Source organism: Sylvia atricapilla, chromosome 3, assembly GCF_009819655.1.
Source record: "Sylvia atricapilla isolate bSylAtr1 chromosome 3, bSylAtr1.pri, whole genome shotgun sequence".
Lineage (NCBI taxonomy): Eukaryota > Metazoa > Chordata > Aves > Passeriformes > Sylviidae > Sylvia > Sylvia atricapilla.
Genome location: NC_089142.1, coordinates 72476194 through 72495984, shown reverse-complemented (window position 1 = coordinate 72495984; position 19791 = coordinate 72476194). Strand labels below are relative to the sequence as shown.

The 19791-nt window shown below is 36.9% G+C and overlaps 1 protein-coding gene across 1 annotated transcript in view; it reads left to right on the top strand.

The window, feature by feature from the left end:
- FAM120B (family with sequence similarity 120 member B) overlaps positions 1–18079 on the top strand; it is a 47368-nt gene extending 29289 nt beyond the window's left edge. The window contains 4 exon segments of the mRNA XM_066315764.1: positions 8606–8812; positions 12660–12768; positions 14040–14153; positions 17022–18079. Coding sequence (XP_066171861.1) covers positions 8606–8812; positions 12660–12768; positions 14040–14153; positions 17022–17074 — 483 coding nt within the window. The 3' untranslated portion in view covers positions 17075–18079.
- The last annotated feature ends 1712 nt before the right edge of the window (positions 18080–19791 follow it).

The following is a 19791-nucleotide window of genomic DNA, read 5'->3' as shown; positions in this document are numbered from 1 at the left end:
TTTATTATGTTAACATTAATAATTATGTCATACAAATATTCTCCTCCCCTTCACTTTGTTTTGGGGTTATTTCATTTGATGGTCACTGAGAAACAGCTGAGATGTGGTTGAAGGAACTTTTTATAAAGAACTGGAGCTGTGTTAAGAGAAAAGTGGTAAAAATACATTATGATATCCCTTGCCAGCTTTGTTTTGTAGCATCTAAAGACATCATCACTCATTAAGACATTCTAACCCCAGTGTTACACATGAGGAAAGAACATACAGGGATAATAAACACCAATTGTGTAAAGGTAGTTGTGTATTACCTCCAAAGAAAATTAGTCATTTATGGAGAAATTTAGTTAGTTGTTTAGTAATCTCATCAGCATGTCTAGAGTCACACTAGCACTATGCACATTACCTAAAAAAGTGTATTACATTCATCTAGACTGCTATATATTATCCTGATAGATTTAAAAAAGAGACATTCCGTTTCTTGCCAGGTACAAAGCTATATAGGTATTGGTTTTAGCAAGGATAAATGGATAATGGATAGCTGAGTATCTTTTCCTATTTAGCAATAGTTTTCTATATACTCTCTGTATACTCTCTCTGTATAGAATACACAAACACGTCTTGGTAAAAAATGTTACTATGCTAGGACTTAAGTTCTGTAAGTTCCTCAGTGGGAGCTTTAGTTGCGAATGTAATAAAAGCAGAGCCCTGCAAATACACTTTTAGAAATCCGTCCCTCAACCTGCTCAGTGCTTTTAACTTTCTAGCAAAATCATACAATTCTATGTTGTATTTGTACCCTGAGGCTTCAGTACAATAGAGGAATAGTTCAAGCTAGGAGCAATGGTAAGCAGTATTTTTCAATTACAGGAGGCTGAAAGCATAGTGGTGTTCTGCAGGAAGTTTATTTTGGCACAGCACCTTCTGCATTAAAAAAAAAAAAAAAAAGGTACCCTTTGTTTTAAAATGGCTGCAGATCAGTTCCTGAGGCTGAAATGTTATCAGCAAAGTGCCTGCAGAGTCCTGAAGGGCTGCGATGGGCTAAAGGGCTGCAATGCCAAAGTTGAGCTTATTACAGAGCATGCATTTTCTTTAAAACATCATTCTTCTCTGTATTCAATAAGTCTTTAAAAATGGCCAAGTTACTCTCATATAAACTCTTTTCCTGTTTATTTTTAATTTGCCCCAATACTGTGCTAATACTAGAAAATGTAGAATACTACCTGTAAATAATTTTATTTTCTTTAAAACCTAAATTTGTAGTCAGTTCTTGAATAGCTCAGAAATCTTTATACAACAGCCTTGTGCACCAAACAAGGATACTCTAATTTTCTGTATGTATTCAACTAAACCATAGCACAGGGCTGGCATTCTTGTGCCAAAAGGGCAGCAGCTTTCAAGCTGTGTATGGCAATTTTCCATTTCAAAAGGAGTAAGTGTTCTGGAAGTGGATACTCTATTGTAGCTTAGTTACAAATGAAATCCTGCTACCTTGAACATACCTGATCACAGGTTGCAGATTGTCAGTTCCCTTCACAGGTCAGCTGAAATGCTGCTGTGTGACTCATTTGATTTGTCTAGGAGCTTGGGATTGTCATGAAATAGAAGCAGACAAGTTCTTCTTTTCCTCCTCAACTTGTGGATTTAACACCTAGAAAACTACTTAGCCAGAACTGTTTACTGTGGACCTATCACTTCAAAGGGTGAACCGCAGTATCAACAATCTTATTGTGCAGCTGCTTTGCAATACAAAGAAACCCAAGGGGAAAAAAAGACAACAAAACCTATATTGCACTGGCAAACAATATTTGCTCTACTGGAATTCTCTACACAAGGTATCTTGGTTCAATGACAGTTTTATTTGAAGAGCTTATGACATGAATAACAGTTGTGATAATGTTTCTGAAAGCTGCAGTGCTTCGGATATGCTAAATTTTGCCTGATTAATTCTGCTGAAATTCACTGATCTTTCTGTTGGTTTCAATGGGAAATAAATCAGACCCTTGAGAAATACAAACTCAAACATCTTAAGAGAGGAGGTGGTCCTACATTAGGAAAATTGAATAAATCTTGAACTTCCACTCTGAATCTAGGGAGGAAAATAAAGAATACTAATTTTTAAGCTTGGCTAATTAAGCCTGGGACAATTGTAGCAGTGAACTGAGCAGTTGCAGGCCTAACCAGCTGTCATTTGCCAGTACAGTCTGAGGCTGTGGAAGGACAGACTGCTGCATTAGCAAAGGCAGCCAAGCACACTCTGCTGAGTAGTTCTGTTGGTGGCAGAATTTTTACATCTAAAACTGTGTTCCATGGACCAGTCCTGTAATTAAACAAAGGAATAGCACTGAATTAAGGTGTGGATAAGGACTTTAGGTCAGGACTGTGGTCAGGATGAGGCAGCAGCAATTGAAGACCCTCATTTTGAAGATTTTGACAATGGAGCTAGACACTGTAGAGTAGAATACGGAAATACATAGTGAGTGTCAGAAAGTAAGAGTGGAAAAAGTTTTGTATTTGAAGGCTTACAACGGAAAGTTACTGGGAGAGAAATAACCTTTTGCATGCTGTCTAATTTTCTTCTCTGTGTCCCCTAATAACATTTGAATGTGTTGGCCAATTTCAGCTGCTTTTGACAGAAATGTAGGAGTCTAGGAGAGCAATACTTGCTGCTGGTTGTTAAGTAGACAGCAGGGAAGATGGAGAAGGCACTCTAAGTTGCTCAACAGGATGAAACTTTATTGTGGCATCACTTTTATTAGGGGATCCATGTGAAAGGGAGACATTGCTACAGGCTACAAGAATTTTCAGAGTCAAAAAAAAAATAAAGTGTCTTTTCCTACCAACTAAATTCAATATTATCTATGTGATGGAAATGTGAGGAGGTTCGAGGATAAGTATGTCACCAAAACATGAGCAAATATTTAAGACACTAAAAATCAAAATCTGAATGAATCCATTCACTTTTGTAGAAGGGATATGGATGCTGGCTAGGCTACAGTCAGATGGTTAACCTGGTGACTATAATCCAAAATTGATGTCAGCATTCTGTAGATGTCAGAGGTATTGCGGACTCTCACTAGCACTTTAGATCAGAGTTGAGCAGTTGTGGTTAAAATAAGAGAAGTAATGTTATTTCACTCTTTCTGCAGGTGTTAATGTGCTGTCCATGGCAGAACTGAATAAATAAGCTGAGAGGACTAAACTTTTTAACTGTGAAATTCATTATCACAGAAGTGTCACTTGTGCTGGGGTTTTTTGTGGATATGATTAACAGTTCTGATAAAGGCAACTGTTTCTGAAAATTAAACAAGAAATGAGATGTAATCTTTTTGGAACTGAAGGAATTTTTTTTTCTAGTTGCAAATTGGTTAGCAGTTGTACTTTAGTGTTATTATTTGCAGAGTGCTTAATGGTAAAAGCATTTTTTTTTTTTTTTTAAAGTTTAGTTCAGTAGTGGTTTTGGCTTAATGTAAATATGAGTGTTGTTCCACAGAGAGGTATCATTTTACAACAAAGTCTTGATAAAACCCAGTAAATAAACTTTCCTGAACATATAAATACTAAACAATTGGGTTGTTTATAGCTAAATATTTACTTCAAAGTCTTAGAAGTGTTTAAAAACTGGTTTTTCTAGTTTCTGTTGCAGCCGATGCCCTCATAGGATCTCTTTTCAATCCCTGTTTTCCTTTGCACACACCTTGTTTAAGCAGGAAGAACTTAATTTAAGCCGTAATCTTTTATCAGAATAAACTTTAGTCTGTTTTCAAAATAGTGGTGCTCTTCTCCCCCCTCAGTCTGACAGGGCTCAGCAGCTTATTGCTAAAACTGAGTGATGCCTAGTAAAAGCCCTATTTCACCAGCCCAACTGTGCAGGGTGACACTCCTGTAATTCACCAACATCACACCTGTTTAGGTTATCTTTTTCTCAAGAACAAAGAATAGAGCTCCTGTGTGCAGGGAGTTTAGCATCCTTTCCAGCTCCCACTGGGAATTTACACTAATGGCTGAAGGCAGGACAGTCTGGTCTCTGTCTCTGGGTTGAGGTTGCTTAGTGATGCTTTCCATTGCTAAGACTTGTCATCAGCTGAGCTTTCATCTCTCTATATTTAGAACACACTGTGCCTTAGTGCTCTCAGGCAAAGCTAAGCCTTACTGTTTTAATGACAAGTTTGTGAGATAGGATCTACTTGCTGCCTTTATTGCTCAAGCACAAATTGCCTATGGTTAAATATTTGATCATTTAAGACACAGGTGGCTGCTGGGGGAGTTAATACTGATAATATACCGAGTTCAAATGGATCTAAAAGGAACTGGTTAAACTACACAAGTACACAGATTTTGATCACTACCACTTGAATTCCAGCAGTTTATTGCATGGGACAAATTACATTGATTTGTAACTATTGTTATTGAATTGATACATTTTAACCAGGAATCATCAAATATGAACCTGTCCTTGAGTGTTGTGTTTTCCCTTTTATCACAAAAACAGGTACCTTCTTTTGTACGTGGGGGGCGAGGTAAGGAAGGGAGAAGTGGGAGAAATGCCTTATGTAATTTTAAAGCTTCTTCTTTTAAAATGTCTATATCAAAACGTTAGCCATAGTCATATCTTCTGTCTTTGACTTCATCACAGGAAGAAGGCAACAGAACAGGAAAAAAGCAAACTCTAACCTAAGTAACAATTATTAGTACAGACTTTTTGTATTGAAAAAGAGCACACCCAGAGTGTTGTTGAAAATCCTACTAAAAGAACCAGTTTTTAAATGAAATCTTGTATTTGGTACATTGAGACACAGAGGACATGTAAAGTAGCACAAATAAAGAACTGTGAAATTGTCATCATACCTTTTCTCCTTGGCTACAAGAAATTCAGATGGTGAGATGGCTTTGCTGTGACTGTTGACATCTGTCCTGTTCAGATACTTGCCCTCACATTTCAACTCTCATAGAACCTATTTATCATTTTGACAGAATTTCAAGCCTTTAAGCTCCAATTAGTTGAAGGGCAAACAGTTTTTTTAGTATGCTTCTGGAAATAGTTTGTGTAGCTTTCAAAATGCATAGTATAAGGTTTACACCTCTATCAAAAAAATCCCTGTGAATCTACAAAGAAGAGTCAGAGGACTAAAAGTATTTCCTTCAAACATAAAGGTATTTTTACATCCTGATTTTTTTTTAAATTATTATTTCATTAGATGAAATTTGAACTGGAAATTTGCATTCCATATACAAGATCCATGTATTTTCTCTTCTTGTAAGTTAAAACTATTCAGCAGGATGTGCAGTCTCTCAGTCTAGACTTCCAAAGTGCTGCTGTGAGCAAACACCTTCCACCTTGCCAAGCCTTTTTCTGTCACCAATGCACATGCACACAGCCACAGAGATTGGCCTGAACTCGATGATATGAGATAAATCTGTAAGTCTTTTAGCTAAGAGATTTCTGAAATTGTTAGAAAAAAACTTTATAAATAGTGTTGTGGGTGCTGTAGCACTTCTCTTGCTCTTTTCAAGTAGCTGATCAAGTCTCTGATATCAGTAACCTGTGCTGCCTGCAATGATGCTAGAGGACTGTGAAGTTTTGAGTTCTCAGTCTTCAATTAATGCTGCCAAATAGGAAAAAATTATCTTTTCCCCCAGGTGCTGGGAGGGTGGGGAGCTGCCATTGATAGGTTCAGCAGCAGTAGCACATCACAGGCAGCTGGTGTAAGAGTTCTCACACATTCCCTGTGTCTCTCTCACAAATGTCATCAGCTGGTGGTGGGAGTAGCAGCAGTGAGATCACAGGGCTGTATCTCACGTGGTTCACTGGGGTCCTGATTTTATAGAAATGGTAAAAAGAACAGACACAATTTCCAAAAGGAAGTAATCTCTAGGGTGTAATGCCCTGCAAGACAAGACTTCTCTTCTTTTGGAATTTTCCACTTCTCATCATGATGTCTTAACATTGCAGAGACCAAGCAGTTGTGAGCATTCCCATGGCAAGGCAACTCTGTGGTTTGCCATGTGCACAGCCTCATGGTTACAGACTCACTGTGCTTTCATTTTCTTTGGTTTTAATTGCCAGACATGGAAAACAGAAACTACCCTTTAGTGAATGTATTTCCTGTCCTATTAAAATAAAGAAATCACTGTGGATAGTTCTTGCATTGGTCTTGCTCATATTAATTTTCATTAAAACACCAACCCTTACCTGATATCTTCACACACAAACACACACACAGATCCTCCACCCCCTGATACTACGGTTCTTAAGGAAAGTTCTGGACCAATATCTCTAGACAATAAAGGCTTCTAATTGTTCACTCTGACCCCATCAACGTTATTTTATCTTGTTGGTCAATATGTCTTAAGTTTAACTGTAAATAACGCAGCTATGGTTGTAAATGATGTGAACACATTTCCTTAGCAGGTCTTAAGATTTGATCTGGTGATCAGAAACAATCTAGGAAATGAATTGTAAGAATCTCAGCTGCAACATGGTGAGAGACTGTGTGCACTCTAGCAGTTTACTTTAGTATGAATACTGCTTCACTTAAACCACATTCCTCTTTCAAGTACCCTTCAGCATTGTTAAACAGATTGCAAACCCCTGCTTTACTTGCCAGAGCAAGAGAGTTACAAGTGTGCATGTAGTTACTAGTCTCAGCTGGCAAAATGGTAGCTGACAACTGGAGGCAGTAACTTCCTGCAGCTCAATGGCATGATCTCCTACTGAAAATACATTTGTTTTAAAGGGAGGGCAGAGGAGAGTCTCCTTACTCAAATATAAAGTGTCACAATCAGAAAAATATGGACCTTTCATTTTCTAAATGACTGCTCATATTCTAGTGGGGGGGTGCCCATGCCCATGGCAGGAGGCTTGATACTAGATGAACTTTAAGATCCCTTTCAACCTGAACCATGGTACAATTCTGTGAAATTAGCTTGTGTTGGCTGCATTTGTCTGGATGTCAGTGGTTGTCTCCAGTTGTCTGCACTGGATGAATTTCAGCTACTGACTGTCATGTGGGTCAGTGCCCTGGTGGCCAGCCCGATGCCTTTCCAGGAATTGCTAGAGACAGAAGTTGTTCTTCCCAGAGGGCTCTAAACCTCCCTGCCTGGCATCTCCCTGCCTGCATCTTCATATCTGAGTCTTCTTTTGCTTTTGATTTTACAGAGCAGCCCGTGGAGATGCACCTCGTATCTTCAAGGCAGCTTAACAGAACCCTACTGCCCCTTGTCTGTGGTTAGGGAGAGCCCCATCACAGAAGTCAGCTTCACCTAGGGAAATTACACAACAGAACTTAGCTCATTGCATAATAGTGCAGAAAACCTAACTCATTCACTAGGGTCTGCCTCTATTCTCCAAATGATTTGTGATTTTCATTTTTGGAAGAAACTTTGTAGCTCTTTATTGCTATCAAAGGTTTCCTGATTTTGTTATGTGGACCTTAGGAAGGAAAAATTCTGGTTTGTTGCTACTACATTTCACAGATTTTGCTACTACTTGTCATTTTTTAAAACATATGGCACTGGTGGTGTACGTTCATACCTTTAAGTCTTTTGGAGATCTCTCAAGGTGTAAGATGTAGTAATAATAGCCAACCCTTTCTATTTCATTTCAGACAAACAATTCACAGCCCTCCAGAAGCTAGGACTAAGACAATTTGAGTCACTTTTTGCCCTTTCTGGTCTGCAGTGTTTTGGATACTGTTCCATTTGTGGTATAATTTATACTGTAAGGGTACAACAACTACCACAGATTACAGTATTGATGACCACACTGTTATAAATCTCTCCTGATCCTGACAGACAGCTTTGGTACAGACTGGAAAAGGCATTGCCCACTGAGGAGCTTTGTGCTGTTTAAACAGTACTTAAAATCAGAGTTTTCCCCATACTGGATTCAAGGCTTTTATATTTTGCTCTCCTCTGCCACAACAGGATGTTAAATTCACCCATGGAGTTTATTTTGGCTGTGAGTTTTAATTGTCTTGTTGAGTTTCTCATTTTACATTTTCTAAATGTTGTCACACGATTCCAGTATTTCTTCTGGAGCCATCCAGGTTGAAGTGAAATAATTTGACTTTCAGATTACTGTCAAAGGAAATTCTAGAGTGTTTAAAATAAAACCTTGGATACAATGAACTTTGTTCTGTCAGATGCTGCAATTTAAATGATCTGTAAACGCTGTAACATTTCCGGGGTAAGCAAAGTCTGGAAGGTCAGTGGATCACTGTACACATCAATTTGTACTCCCAGTTCATGTTTTGCATTCCACTAAAAGAACTTTTTTTTTTTTTCCTGCAGAACTGCTAATACTTGAAAAGTACTATGGAGCCATTTATTTTTTCTTTCCATTTACATTTTGAATGTGTTTGTCTTAAAAATTGAATGAGATGCTGTATTTTTTTAAAATTCACTTCTTTCACTTTATTGAATAAAACTAGATGCAGAATCCTCAGACAAATTCTGCTGTGGAGTAGAGGGCCATCATTGTCACAACATTGGGACAGTTGATAATTTTCTCTGCTGTTTGCATGTTTATATGGTAAGATGATGGTAAAATGGCTCATATTTCTTGATTTGTGAGAACCTGTCTTTGTGTGTGTGTGTGTGTTCACAGCTTGCTCAAGTGGACTCCAGGGCTGTACATCTGGGTGCTGTCCTCATCCGTGGCCTTACGACTTTGCTCATGGCCAACAGTGCCTGTGGCTTTCCGTTCAGGATGGATGATCTGATGCCTTGGGCACTGTTTGATGGAAAACTTTTTCAAGAAAAATACCAGCAGTCACATCGATGTTGTTCCATGGAGGAACTTTTGGAAGGCAATGTAAATAATCACTTCCTTTTAGTTCTGCAGTCTTTGTAAAAATGTACCTGTCTATTTTGTTTGTTGTTTTAATATTCATGCTTACACTGTTCCCCTTTCTTTGTATTTTTCTTATTTTTCTTATTCTTTTTTGATTCTCTCCACAAAAAATAATTTTTAAAAAATGTAGAAGTACCGAGCTTATGAAGGAAGCTGTAATTTTACCTTTATTTTTGTTCCCACTACTCAAAAAGTATTAGAAGGAACGTAGTTGTCAATTTCAAAAATGAAAATGCCCGCAGTAGTTTTCTAGTACTGAGATATTGATGAGATCTCTCTCCCATAAGATTTTAAGCAACATATTAAGAGCACCTTTTAAAAAACAAGTGTTTAAGAGTGATATTTTAAAAGGCTTTAAGGAACCTAAATTTTGAGATGAAGGTTTGGCAAATTCAAAGAGGAACTGGAAATCAGAAGAAGGTACATTCTTTTAGAATAGGTAAATACTGGTATTTCTTCTAGAATCTCACCAAGTACCTCTAAGTACTTCTTTAGTTCTCAGTCCCACTTTATCTTAAAAATCTGGGGATTTATAAGATTTTGCATGCTATGTTATCAAAAGACCAGTATGATTTCAAACATGTCCAGGCAGGGAGGTACCAGGGGCCTGCTGAGCACTGTGCATTGTGGCATCATGTCCAGTCTCAGAGGTAGGGTCAGCTAGACTCGGTGCAAGACTTTACTGATGCACTGGTGAAGCCTCAAACCAGACCTGCCTCGTGCCCCACCAGCACACAATATGTGGAGAGATGCTTGGGTAGATCTGTACCCATCTGGGATTGTAGCTCTAAAGACCTTCAGTTAATGTGTCTTTTGCAATTAATGTGTCTGAAAAGCCTGTATCATTTAATTACTTTTGAAAATCTTACCTTTGAAATGCTTCTGCTTCTACCTGCTACTGAATGTATCACTTGAGGTTAAAGTGAAGTAATTACAGAGAAAAAGGTTTCAGTTTTGATTTATTTTAATCTCATGCAATCAATGCTAGTTGTTTTTGTATAACTGGTTTTCTTATGTGATTTTGTGTCCAGCATACCATGCTGATCTGGAATGAGGAGTGCAGCTCTTGTGGGTGGGTGGAATGAACATGTTTTTAGCATGAAGGAGGAGAATAATGCTTTCCATATGTGTTCAATCATATGATTAGGACCATAACCTCTATCCAAATCCTGTGGTTCCTATTAACTGGTCTGTTGATTTCAGTAGATTTTGGATTGGGCGAATGGTTCATCCAGGAATTTCATGCAGGACTTTTGCAAAACAATAGAGGATTTAAAGAATAAATGGGAAAATGTAAAAGTATCCAGATCTTTGGGAAATTGATACTTGTTTTCCATTTGGGTAGAATTCAGGTTAGTGGATAATTTGACAATACATATTTAAATCTGTGCAACTTTTACATTAATTGATACAGGTATATTTAAATGTGTTACGTAGTATGTTTTAGCTAACATTCTAAAATCCTGTGTTAGTGTGGGAGTTCTATTTTATTCTATTCTATAATGAAGATGGAGAAAGATCTTACTTTCCTAGAACAGAGTTAGAAATCTGCTTCATCAACTGAAATATCTAGGTTAGGGTTTTTAAAAGCCTGATGATCTGTTTTAAACAAACCCCAGATAAACTGTTCTGTTGTGAGGAAAAATACTATTTCTTTTTTAGGTACAATTTTATGGTACATATATGGCTGAGATATGTACCCAGACTAATAAAACAGTTTTCCAGCTTATCAGTTTGAGGCAAGAATCTGTTTTGGTGAAAATTGCCAAGAGATGCCAGTTTAGCTGGGAACACTGGCAAGGCAACAAGTATATGTGATTGGGTTTTCATATTATTATAAGTTCAACTTTAATAAATAAAAATGGCATTTAGTTCCTGGCAGAGCTTAATGTACTGCTGGAAGCCAAGATCTTTCAGCACTTGTTTGTTAACAATCTAACCTTGAGCACTATAAATCTAGTGATAGTGACAGTATTGTATTCAGAAAAAAAAAGTTATTCTGCATGGGATGTTTTGTTCTGGAAAATTAAAATAAGAAGAAAAAGTTATTCCTTTGGTTGTTCAGTGCATGTCTCCTAACTCTTAGGGTCCATTCTCTATTATCTGGACAGTTACATTACTTCAGGGACTTGAGGCAATCTCAGAATCAGTGTTTTTCTGAATGCAATTAATAGGTTTCTGACAATTACGATGGAAATACATTCCTGGTTAAATATTTACATGTATGTCAAAAATATTGAACATTTTAGCGTTTGCTTCTTACAGGTTCCTATACCAAAAGAAGAAAATGTATACATTAAATACAGTTGATATTTTTATGGGCAACTTTTTGTGTAGCCCAGCTCTTTGTAGCATAACAGCTGTTAAAGATAAAAAATCGGACAGGTTCTGATAAGAATAAAATTAGTGCCATCTTGTTTTTTTAAAAAATTATGCTAAGCTCATATTATGCTAGTTCTGTTTTTCAAAACTGTAATCTTATTAGTTTGTTTATCCACATAGAAAATTGCCTATAATTGTCTCATAAAGAAGTGAGGCAATGATATTATCACTTTATTAGCCTTTTTATTGTGCTTCTCACTAATGAGTATGCTCGTGATTGATTTTTTTAAATTAAAACCAAATTGCGTCATGGGGGTGGTATAAATTATATGTTTTGTTCTTTTTTGAGCTTGCTTTTATCCAGCCTCCATACATTCTGAATTTATTCTCCCAAGAATAAAATGAAAGGTTTTTCTCATTAGAGGGTGTTCTTCACAGGCTGGACCCAGTTTTTGTGGTAAAATAAATTTTTTTTAAAATCTATGGGTTTTAGTTAAGTCTCTCTAAAGAGGTTTGTTGACTCAAAAATGTATTAGGGAAGTTTTCAGCAGGGTTCAGGGAATCAGACTCTACCTCTAATTTAGGAAACCTCTCTAGTTACTGCAGTCTTGCTACCTATTCAATTTTTAGCTTATCCTGTCATTTTCTTCTCTCCTTCCTGCTCCTAAAAAAGGAATTGCCATCCTGTAAAAATCAGTTCAACTTTATGAAAATCACAAATTATTCTATTGTTCTAAAAACTCTCTTTTCCTAATTCTCTTCATTGTGTAGTAAATCAAACATGCCTGGTACCAGTCAAGAAATAAGAAATACATTATAAGACTGTCACTTTTTCAGATCTCACAGAAATCAGAGAAAGTTAAGGATGTATCTCATCTCTCAGTATTGCATCCTTAAATTGCTTCAGCTTGTCCTTATGACAGTAGGATTTTTCATGACAGCACAAGGTAAACACTTGAATATAAGTCCCCTGTTTCTTTTTAGACTTAGGTATGATTTATCAGTCAAGAGTTGGGGCACATGTGTTACTGGGTTTAGTTTTGTTTCTAATATATGAGATGAATAGACTGATTTTAACTGGTGTATTTTCCATGAGTTCATCAGTCTTATCTGGAGGCTTTAACCATCTCTGCCTGTGGTATTGCTGATGGAAGTCTAGTTAAGTGTATCTACGGGTGCAAGGTCATAGAATATGATAGCAAGGGATTTACAGATGTCAGCAGAGAAGGAAAAAATACTTCACTGAGAAAAGGGGAAGCATTTCTTCTGCACTCTGCACTCTTACTCATCCCTTCAAGTATTGACATTTAATATTAAATGTTCAAACTTTATTTCCTGTAAAAGTGTGAACCAGATCTACCACCTTCATGCGTGCACAAATGTGGCTAAGACAAGTCTTGCAATTGTTTTATATGTGTTTAATTTATGCTACAGCTGAAGAAAGAAGAGCAGAAGAGTCATTGATTTTTAACTGTGTTTTCTGCAGGAGTCTTTGTACACTCCCTTCCTGAATCTGAAGTCTTTCATTTGCAAGGTTTGCATGGCAAAGAACAGAACGATACAGAGCAGACCAAGAGGGAATGGATTTAACACAGGTTGGCATTGTGTGAATTTTCTCAATGAAGTTAATATATTAATGAGCTATATTATCCTTCAGCAGCAGCAGCAATTATACAGGCAGTCCATCATGCTAAGTAAATCTGAAGTTCTTTCTCTAAGAAGCAATGAATGGATCTAAGAAAATATTTCACTTTTTAGCAATTTATGTAAATTTGATTACCCAAGTTTACATAGAATAATATTTCCATCAAAGTACATAGTTAGTGAGATATATGAAATAAGTATAATTCATTGACAGAAACATCACTATTTATTCAGTGACTAAGGATATTTTTATAGGAGAAAATAAATGACTCAGCTTTTTCTTTCATTCCCTCAGGGGAGTTATTTAACATTGATAGTTGAAGGTCTGAGTGAGGCATTGAAGATGAAATACTTCTTATTTGACTTGCTGACATATTTCAAAATAGGAGAGAGCTTTTGGGTAATTTGAAGAACTGTGCTTTTTTGTTTAAATTCTTGCTCTTTTCCCCCAGCTTCATGGCTCAGTTTGCTAGAGAACTCAGTTCGCAAATTTGTTTTCCCTACCTGATCTACTTCTTTAAGGGAAAAAAGACATCTAAAAGGTTTTTAACCTCAATCACAGATCAGCCTGAATGTTGAGGCTTTGAGACTTTGGAATAATTTACACTGAATCTCAGTGTTTATGCTCATATTATATTTATTACTTGCCTAATACCTGATTATCAGTTTTAATGTCTGTGAGAATAAAAATTACCCCTTCAGAATTCCTTGAGCAAATTACAACAGGCGGAATGATTTTCTGCTAGTTCAGTACTTTGCATTATGTGGCAGCAGTACTTCTGATGTGGCTCTACAACAAGCTCCTGCTGGACACTCAAAATTGAGGATATCTGTTGGTGATTTGTAATACCAGACCTCGGTAGCATCTGCTTTTCCTTGAGAGCTATATTTAACCATTTTAATTATGATTTGTGATTCCAATTTGGAGAGAGATTTCTGTTTTTTTTAATGACTGCAGTCTCCAAATCTGTGTCATAAAATTTTGATCTGGTTTCTAAATACACATGTTAACAGCTTGTAATCATGATGTGCATAGATGGAAATGAGGACAAGAACCATGCTTGTTAGGCTGACTTTAGTTTGGAAAAATCATAACTGTGTGTGAGTATTTTGGCACAAAGCTAAGAAATACTGTTTCCTGAAAAAGAATATGCTGTCTCTCTCTTTTTCTTCATTTAATATTACATACTGTCAGAGTTGCTTAGTGAATACTGTTTTTCAGGAAGAGAACAAAGAGATTTTAATCCCAGGTTCCAACAGCCACACAGAAGTCATTATGTTTCTCCATATCAGAACCAAATGAGGGGGTTCACACAAAGACATCTGCAATCCCAAGGTAAAAAATGGATATATGTTTGTGGATTGGAATTGTCCACATGACCACTATAACAGCTCTGTGTGTACCTGCAGTTCATGTTTATGTTTGCGGTTACCTCACAGCAGTCAGCAACAGAACTTGCACCAGTTACACAGTTGTGTGTTGCCACTTGCAAAAACTAACTCTGCAGGGTGAGGTGGCATGTAGCATTATAATCTGCAGTCATCTTCTACTTAGAGTGTTCTGGGAAATAAGCCTTCATGTGGTATTTGTAATTTTCATGCTTGGTCTCAGATGAACTGTGTTTAAAATTGTAATAGTTCTTAAAACACATTGGCACAGCTGCACAGAAATGTGTCTGAAGTCTTTAGCTGCAGATCTCGTTCATACTTCAACAAAACGCTCAGGCATATGAATAAAGTTAAGCACATTCTTAAGTGGTTTTCTAGATCAGGGTCTCTGCTTCCAGGTCACTGCCTAAGTGATACAAATACAAGTTCTGTCTTGCTTTGGCATTAATCTTAAGTCATTCACCAGTCTCACTTCTTGCAAAGAACAGACATTTCAGGGAAACACCACTGTGGATAGCACTGTTCAGTTGACTTAATTCAATTTTACTTCCTCGTCACTGTGAATTAAAGCACATACACATAGATTAAAGAAACTAAGCAAAAGGCAGAGAGGTGTCTAAGAAACATAAATTATTTATTAAGCCTGCAGAGCCTGAATTTCTTTATGTTTCCAGGTGAGGTTTTCAAATAAGATCAGTGATGTGATTAGGAAATATAAATAATAAATAGACACAATGAAGTCTTTAATGTGTTTCAGCTGCCACTGTTGAATGCTTCAGAGTAAGATAATATCATTTGATTCACAAATAATATTCTTTGATCCTCTCTGTAAAACATAAAGCTAAAATATAGAGTATGTATGGTGACAATAAACAAAACCCAAACTGGTCATTGTTACCAGTTCTTGATCATCTGAAGAAACCTGATATTCAGGGGTCAGCTCCAGAGATCTTATGGCTAGGTATATTCCACAGAGTGTGTTCTACAGTAACTTTGCTGCTGTGTTTTTCTTTAGCATCATTTAAACACCTTGGCTTCTTCTACGCTAGACGTATTTCTTACTCTCAGGACACTCTTTAAAACATGATCCCATAACTGCAGTTAAATTGCCTGGTTTTTAAGTAAAACAGGTTTATTGGAAAAATACATCTGTCCTTATAAAAGAGCCCTGCAATGTTTTAGAGCTCCTTTTAAAGTGATTAACTGGCATGACTCATTTTGACCAAATTCTTTTCCTAAGTTTGCTAATATTAGCACAGGTATTTGGGTTACTTCTCTATATAACTGTTGTATCTGCTATATGTGTTTCTCACCAAAGAGAGAGGAAAAATAACTAAAAAGTAGCTGGTTTCTGTTCATGGTAGCTTATGTGATAAAACTCCCTAGTAATATTGCTGATATCTGTCTATCCCATCCTCTATGTACCTTTCCATGGTACACTGTTATGGCTCCTGCTGTTGCATATAATATATATATCATTGGATTAAATGCAGTAAAAAGTAATGGAACAGTAACCATGGGACCCATATCTTCTGTGTCAGGAGTGTACATAATGATTAAGCAGCCTTTGCTCTCTCTTATCAGTTAATGTTTAAGAATTCTGTGACAATGCCTCAGCTTCACTAGTGGAGGAAAGAGTGCCTCCACCAAGCAAGCATCAACCCAAGAAGCAGTGGTATTTCTCTGAGAAGATGGCTTGAATCTTCTCAGGCAGAACAAGAACTGGACTCAGGTGTCCTTCATTTTATGGTCAATAGTGACCAGCTGCTGTAATAAGCAGCTCATCCTCTAGTTGTATTTTGAGTGCAGGGAATTCAGCTGTGGCTCCTTTTTTGCGTTTTGGGAGGGTTGGAGGTTTTTTTTGTTTAATTTTACTCATTTAACTCCTCTCCATAAATTTCTTGGCTGTGTGTTACAAATGGATAAAAGCACATCCATTTTACTCAGAGCAAGACATCTAAGCCTCAGGAAGGCAGATTTTCCCTTAATATTTTTTGTTTGATAATTTATGGATTTTAGGTTTGTGGCTGTAACACCACACCGCAGCCCATATACCCTATTGGTAGACAAACTTCATTAATTGGCAATTAAGACCACTAATACATTGCTTTACATCACAATGTTACTCATTCTGTAAGAACCTAAAAATAAACTAGGCATTAAGAATTGTGGAAATCACTGTTAATTATCTGTTTCTTCACAGAATTGTAATTGCATCAAAAGAGTACATTCACTTCAGTCTTAGCACACTGTAAAACACATAACTGCTGGTAATACTTAGTTAAGTCTTCCACACTGGTGTTGCTTTCAAGCAAGTTTCTAATTGATGGGATTTTGGTAGAACTGTAATGCAGATGGGACCTGGTAGAACTTCAGTGCTGAGAAAAGATTTGATTTATTTTGTGAGTACTGCTTTGCTAATAGGACTCTAACTAAAGCAGTATTGCGCACAGGCACACTTAAACCACTATGAAAATATTTGTAAATATAGCTTATGTCTGGTTTTAATAGTGTATTATCCTTACCAAAATTCATACAGTCAAATCTACCAGCCACAGATGAGATTCACTATCCCAACCTGTTAATTGGATTAGGTTTAAAAGTTACAGTCACCCAAGAGTTTTAAGAAGAGCCACCATGCACTTCATCCAAGATCTCAGAATACTAGCCATAATTACACACCAACTGGACAGGGACATGTACTTTTAAAATGTCTATAAATGGAATTTTTCTTGCAGGCTATATGTTAATAAACCCTTGTTTTCCTGTTTTAATGTTCGTTAAATGTATTTAATTTCTCTCTTACTCTCTCCAGGTAGAGGATCAGGACATCCACAAGGGAGGAGATATCACCTTCCTCCTTGGTAGAGAGTTCTTGTCTACAAGTGACAAACTGGAATGGTGGAATAGTGGGGTATTTTTGTTTATGAAAGCCTGTTTTTTTGAACTTTGCAGAGTAACTGAATGGTGTAGCTGTGGAGGAAATCACACAAAGTTGAGGCTGTTCAGCTTGTTAATCACTTACCATGTTAGGTCTAAGCTTACAAGACCAAAATCACTAAAACTTAAGTTACGGGTACCTGAGGCACAGTGGCATCCCAGTATAGCTATGTTGTTTTGTCCATTGACAAAGCAAAGTCTGAACTGGTTTTTATAATATTGTGAGGTATTCCTTAGTGCAAATTTAAGATTTAAACTATAATTTTTGCATATTTTTGTAATAGTTGTTTATGTTACAATACTTTCCTCACCATGAGTAGTGTGTCATGTCTGTGCTGGATTGTGGTTTATGTTTTGATTGTGGATTATATCTGTATCTTAAGGGTTATACCATTGTTACTGAAACCCTGAAAAGTTTGAAACATGACATCACTGATGTAAGCATCATCTGCCAGTGAAACAATGTGACCTTCTTGTAAAAGGTAACACTTTTTTTACAAAGGAAAAAAAAAGCTTTTACATTTGATATATTTAAGCAACTTTTTAATAATATTTTCAACTGAGGAAAGAATCTATCATGCTCTTCTTCTATAATGAATAATACATATGAGAACTCAGTATTTCTTTTCTGTCCAGAAGTCTAATTTAAACACTTACCTTCAGAATTATTTCTTAAAAAAAATTCAGTTAATGTCATTTCTTAGGCCTCGTGTGGCTAACTCCTTTTAGTCAACTGTCAGCGGAACTTCATTCCTGTTTAGTATCCCTGTTATGTCAAAGTGAATAGCATTGTCAGAAATCCAAAACTCCATACTCAATTTTTCTGTTTGTAACCCAATAAATATATTTTCATACTCTGTATATAGCAACAATCCAACAAAATAAATAAGCAATAAGTATTCCTATTTTTATTAAAAGCTTGAGCAGACACCATTTCATACAACATGATGTCTTGATTTGCATTTCAGGAAATGCTCTGTCATCATAGGGTATTCCTGCTTCCTTTTTCAATCAATTTGCCACTGACTGTAATTGTACTATCATTTTTTATACTATCATTTTTGTCCTTCCACTCCAAACCTTTTGAAATAATGTGGTCTGAATTTTACAGAAACTTCTCTGGTTTCAGAGATCTCATGATGTATAATAGTGTATTTTAAAAGAATGTGATTATGTGCCAGAATTTGTTGGTAATTCCCTCTTTAGGCTTTGATATGAGAAAAGATATCTGTTGTCCTTAATAAAAAAAAAAGTTAAATACAGTAAGAGTGGGAGTTTTGCTGTGCTAGCTGTGGTATGAATTGTTGGTAATAATTACCCTGACTACTGAAGAATTGATAGCGTCTCTGTGAGGTTGTTTTTCTTCCTAATGTTAGACTATAAGCAGAAGCTGGTTATTATTACTATTTCCAAGCCAAAAGATTTTTTTTTCCCACCCAGAATAGTAGAGGGAAAGCAGAAGCATGAAGTTGAAACGTAGATGTGCTACTTTCCTGTCTCACTGAACTTTGAATTGTTCACAGTATCAAAAGCTTATGGACTCTAGAAAGAAATCATATTGGAGAACATGGTTTCCTTAATATGTGGTCTACAGGGTTGTTTGGAATGGTTACAGAGCAGAGGAAAAACAGACAAGCGGATTTGAAGTGAAGGAACATATGTTTGCGAGAAAAGCATTCTTGTTCAGCTGTACTGCCTAGTCTTCTCTAGCCTGTGCACTGGGTAGCTGCCTTTCATCAAATCCTCACGGAAGTTGTGGATTGATTTATTAGCTTTATGTGTTCCCCTTCTGTAAGGGGACCCCGAGAAAATTCTATAACATCAAAAACTTAGTCAATAGTGACTCTGCAGAAATTGTGATGTGGTCATTGTGAGAGAGTGACTGACAGGAGCACATATATCAACTTTCCTCTTTATGTATCCTTCCTCTCAAATTACTTTGCTCATTTGTGACACCATCACACTGGGAATCTGAATCTGGACTTAAGAAAACCCTGAAACAAGAAATTAATCTTACTATGGTGTAGCACTGGAAGTATCAAAACATGTAGTTTACACCTCTTTTATAAAACAGGAGACTACAATTTTAATTGCTCTGCTGTCTTAGCCAGTCCCATGCTGAGATGAAGGGGAACAGTCATGCTAGAGCTCTACAGATCTTTCTTGTGCCATACTCTCTGAGCAAAATTATATGGATATTCCAACATACAGTGTTATTTTGCAAAGGTGGTCTTTATTTAAATGTTGGAGAGGAAGATCAGAAGTTTACATATTCACACCTTCACTGACTCCCCATTGGCAGCTAAACTGGGAGACAGGCTAATGTATCCTCCTTGCCTTAGAAGTTTGACAGGATATTCCTCTGTGGTGCAGAGCCTCTTCCTTAGAGAGTATCTTTTGGTTCTGTGGAAGCATGGTCAGCCCAGTAAATATGCAGAAACCTTGGTATGTTTCTGCCGTAGAGGCGTATGATGCTTGAGAGCACAGCAATGCTGTGAGGTTTTGTGAGTGTGCTGAGGCTGCTCTCCTGGGTACCTGCTGATGGCCTGGGAAACTCCTCAGTGAAGGTCATTCAGGATGGCTGAGGCTGCTCAGGACAGGGCTTGGTGATGGTGACTATTACAAGTGCTGGTGTTTCCTGGTGT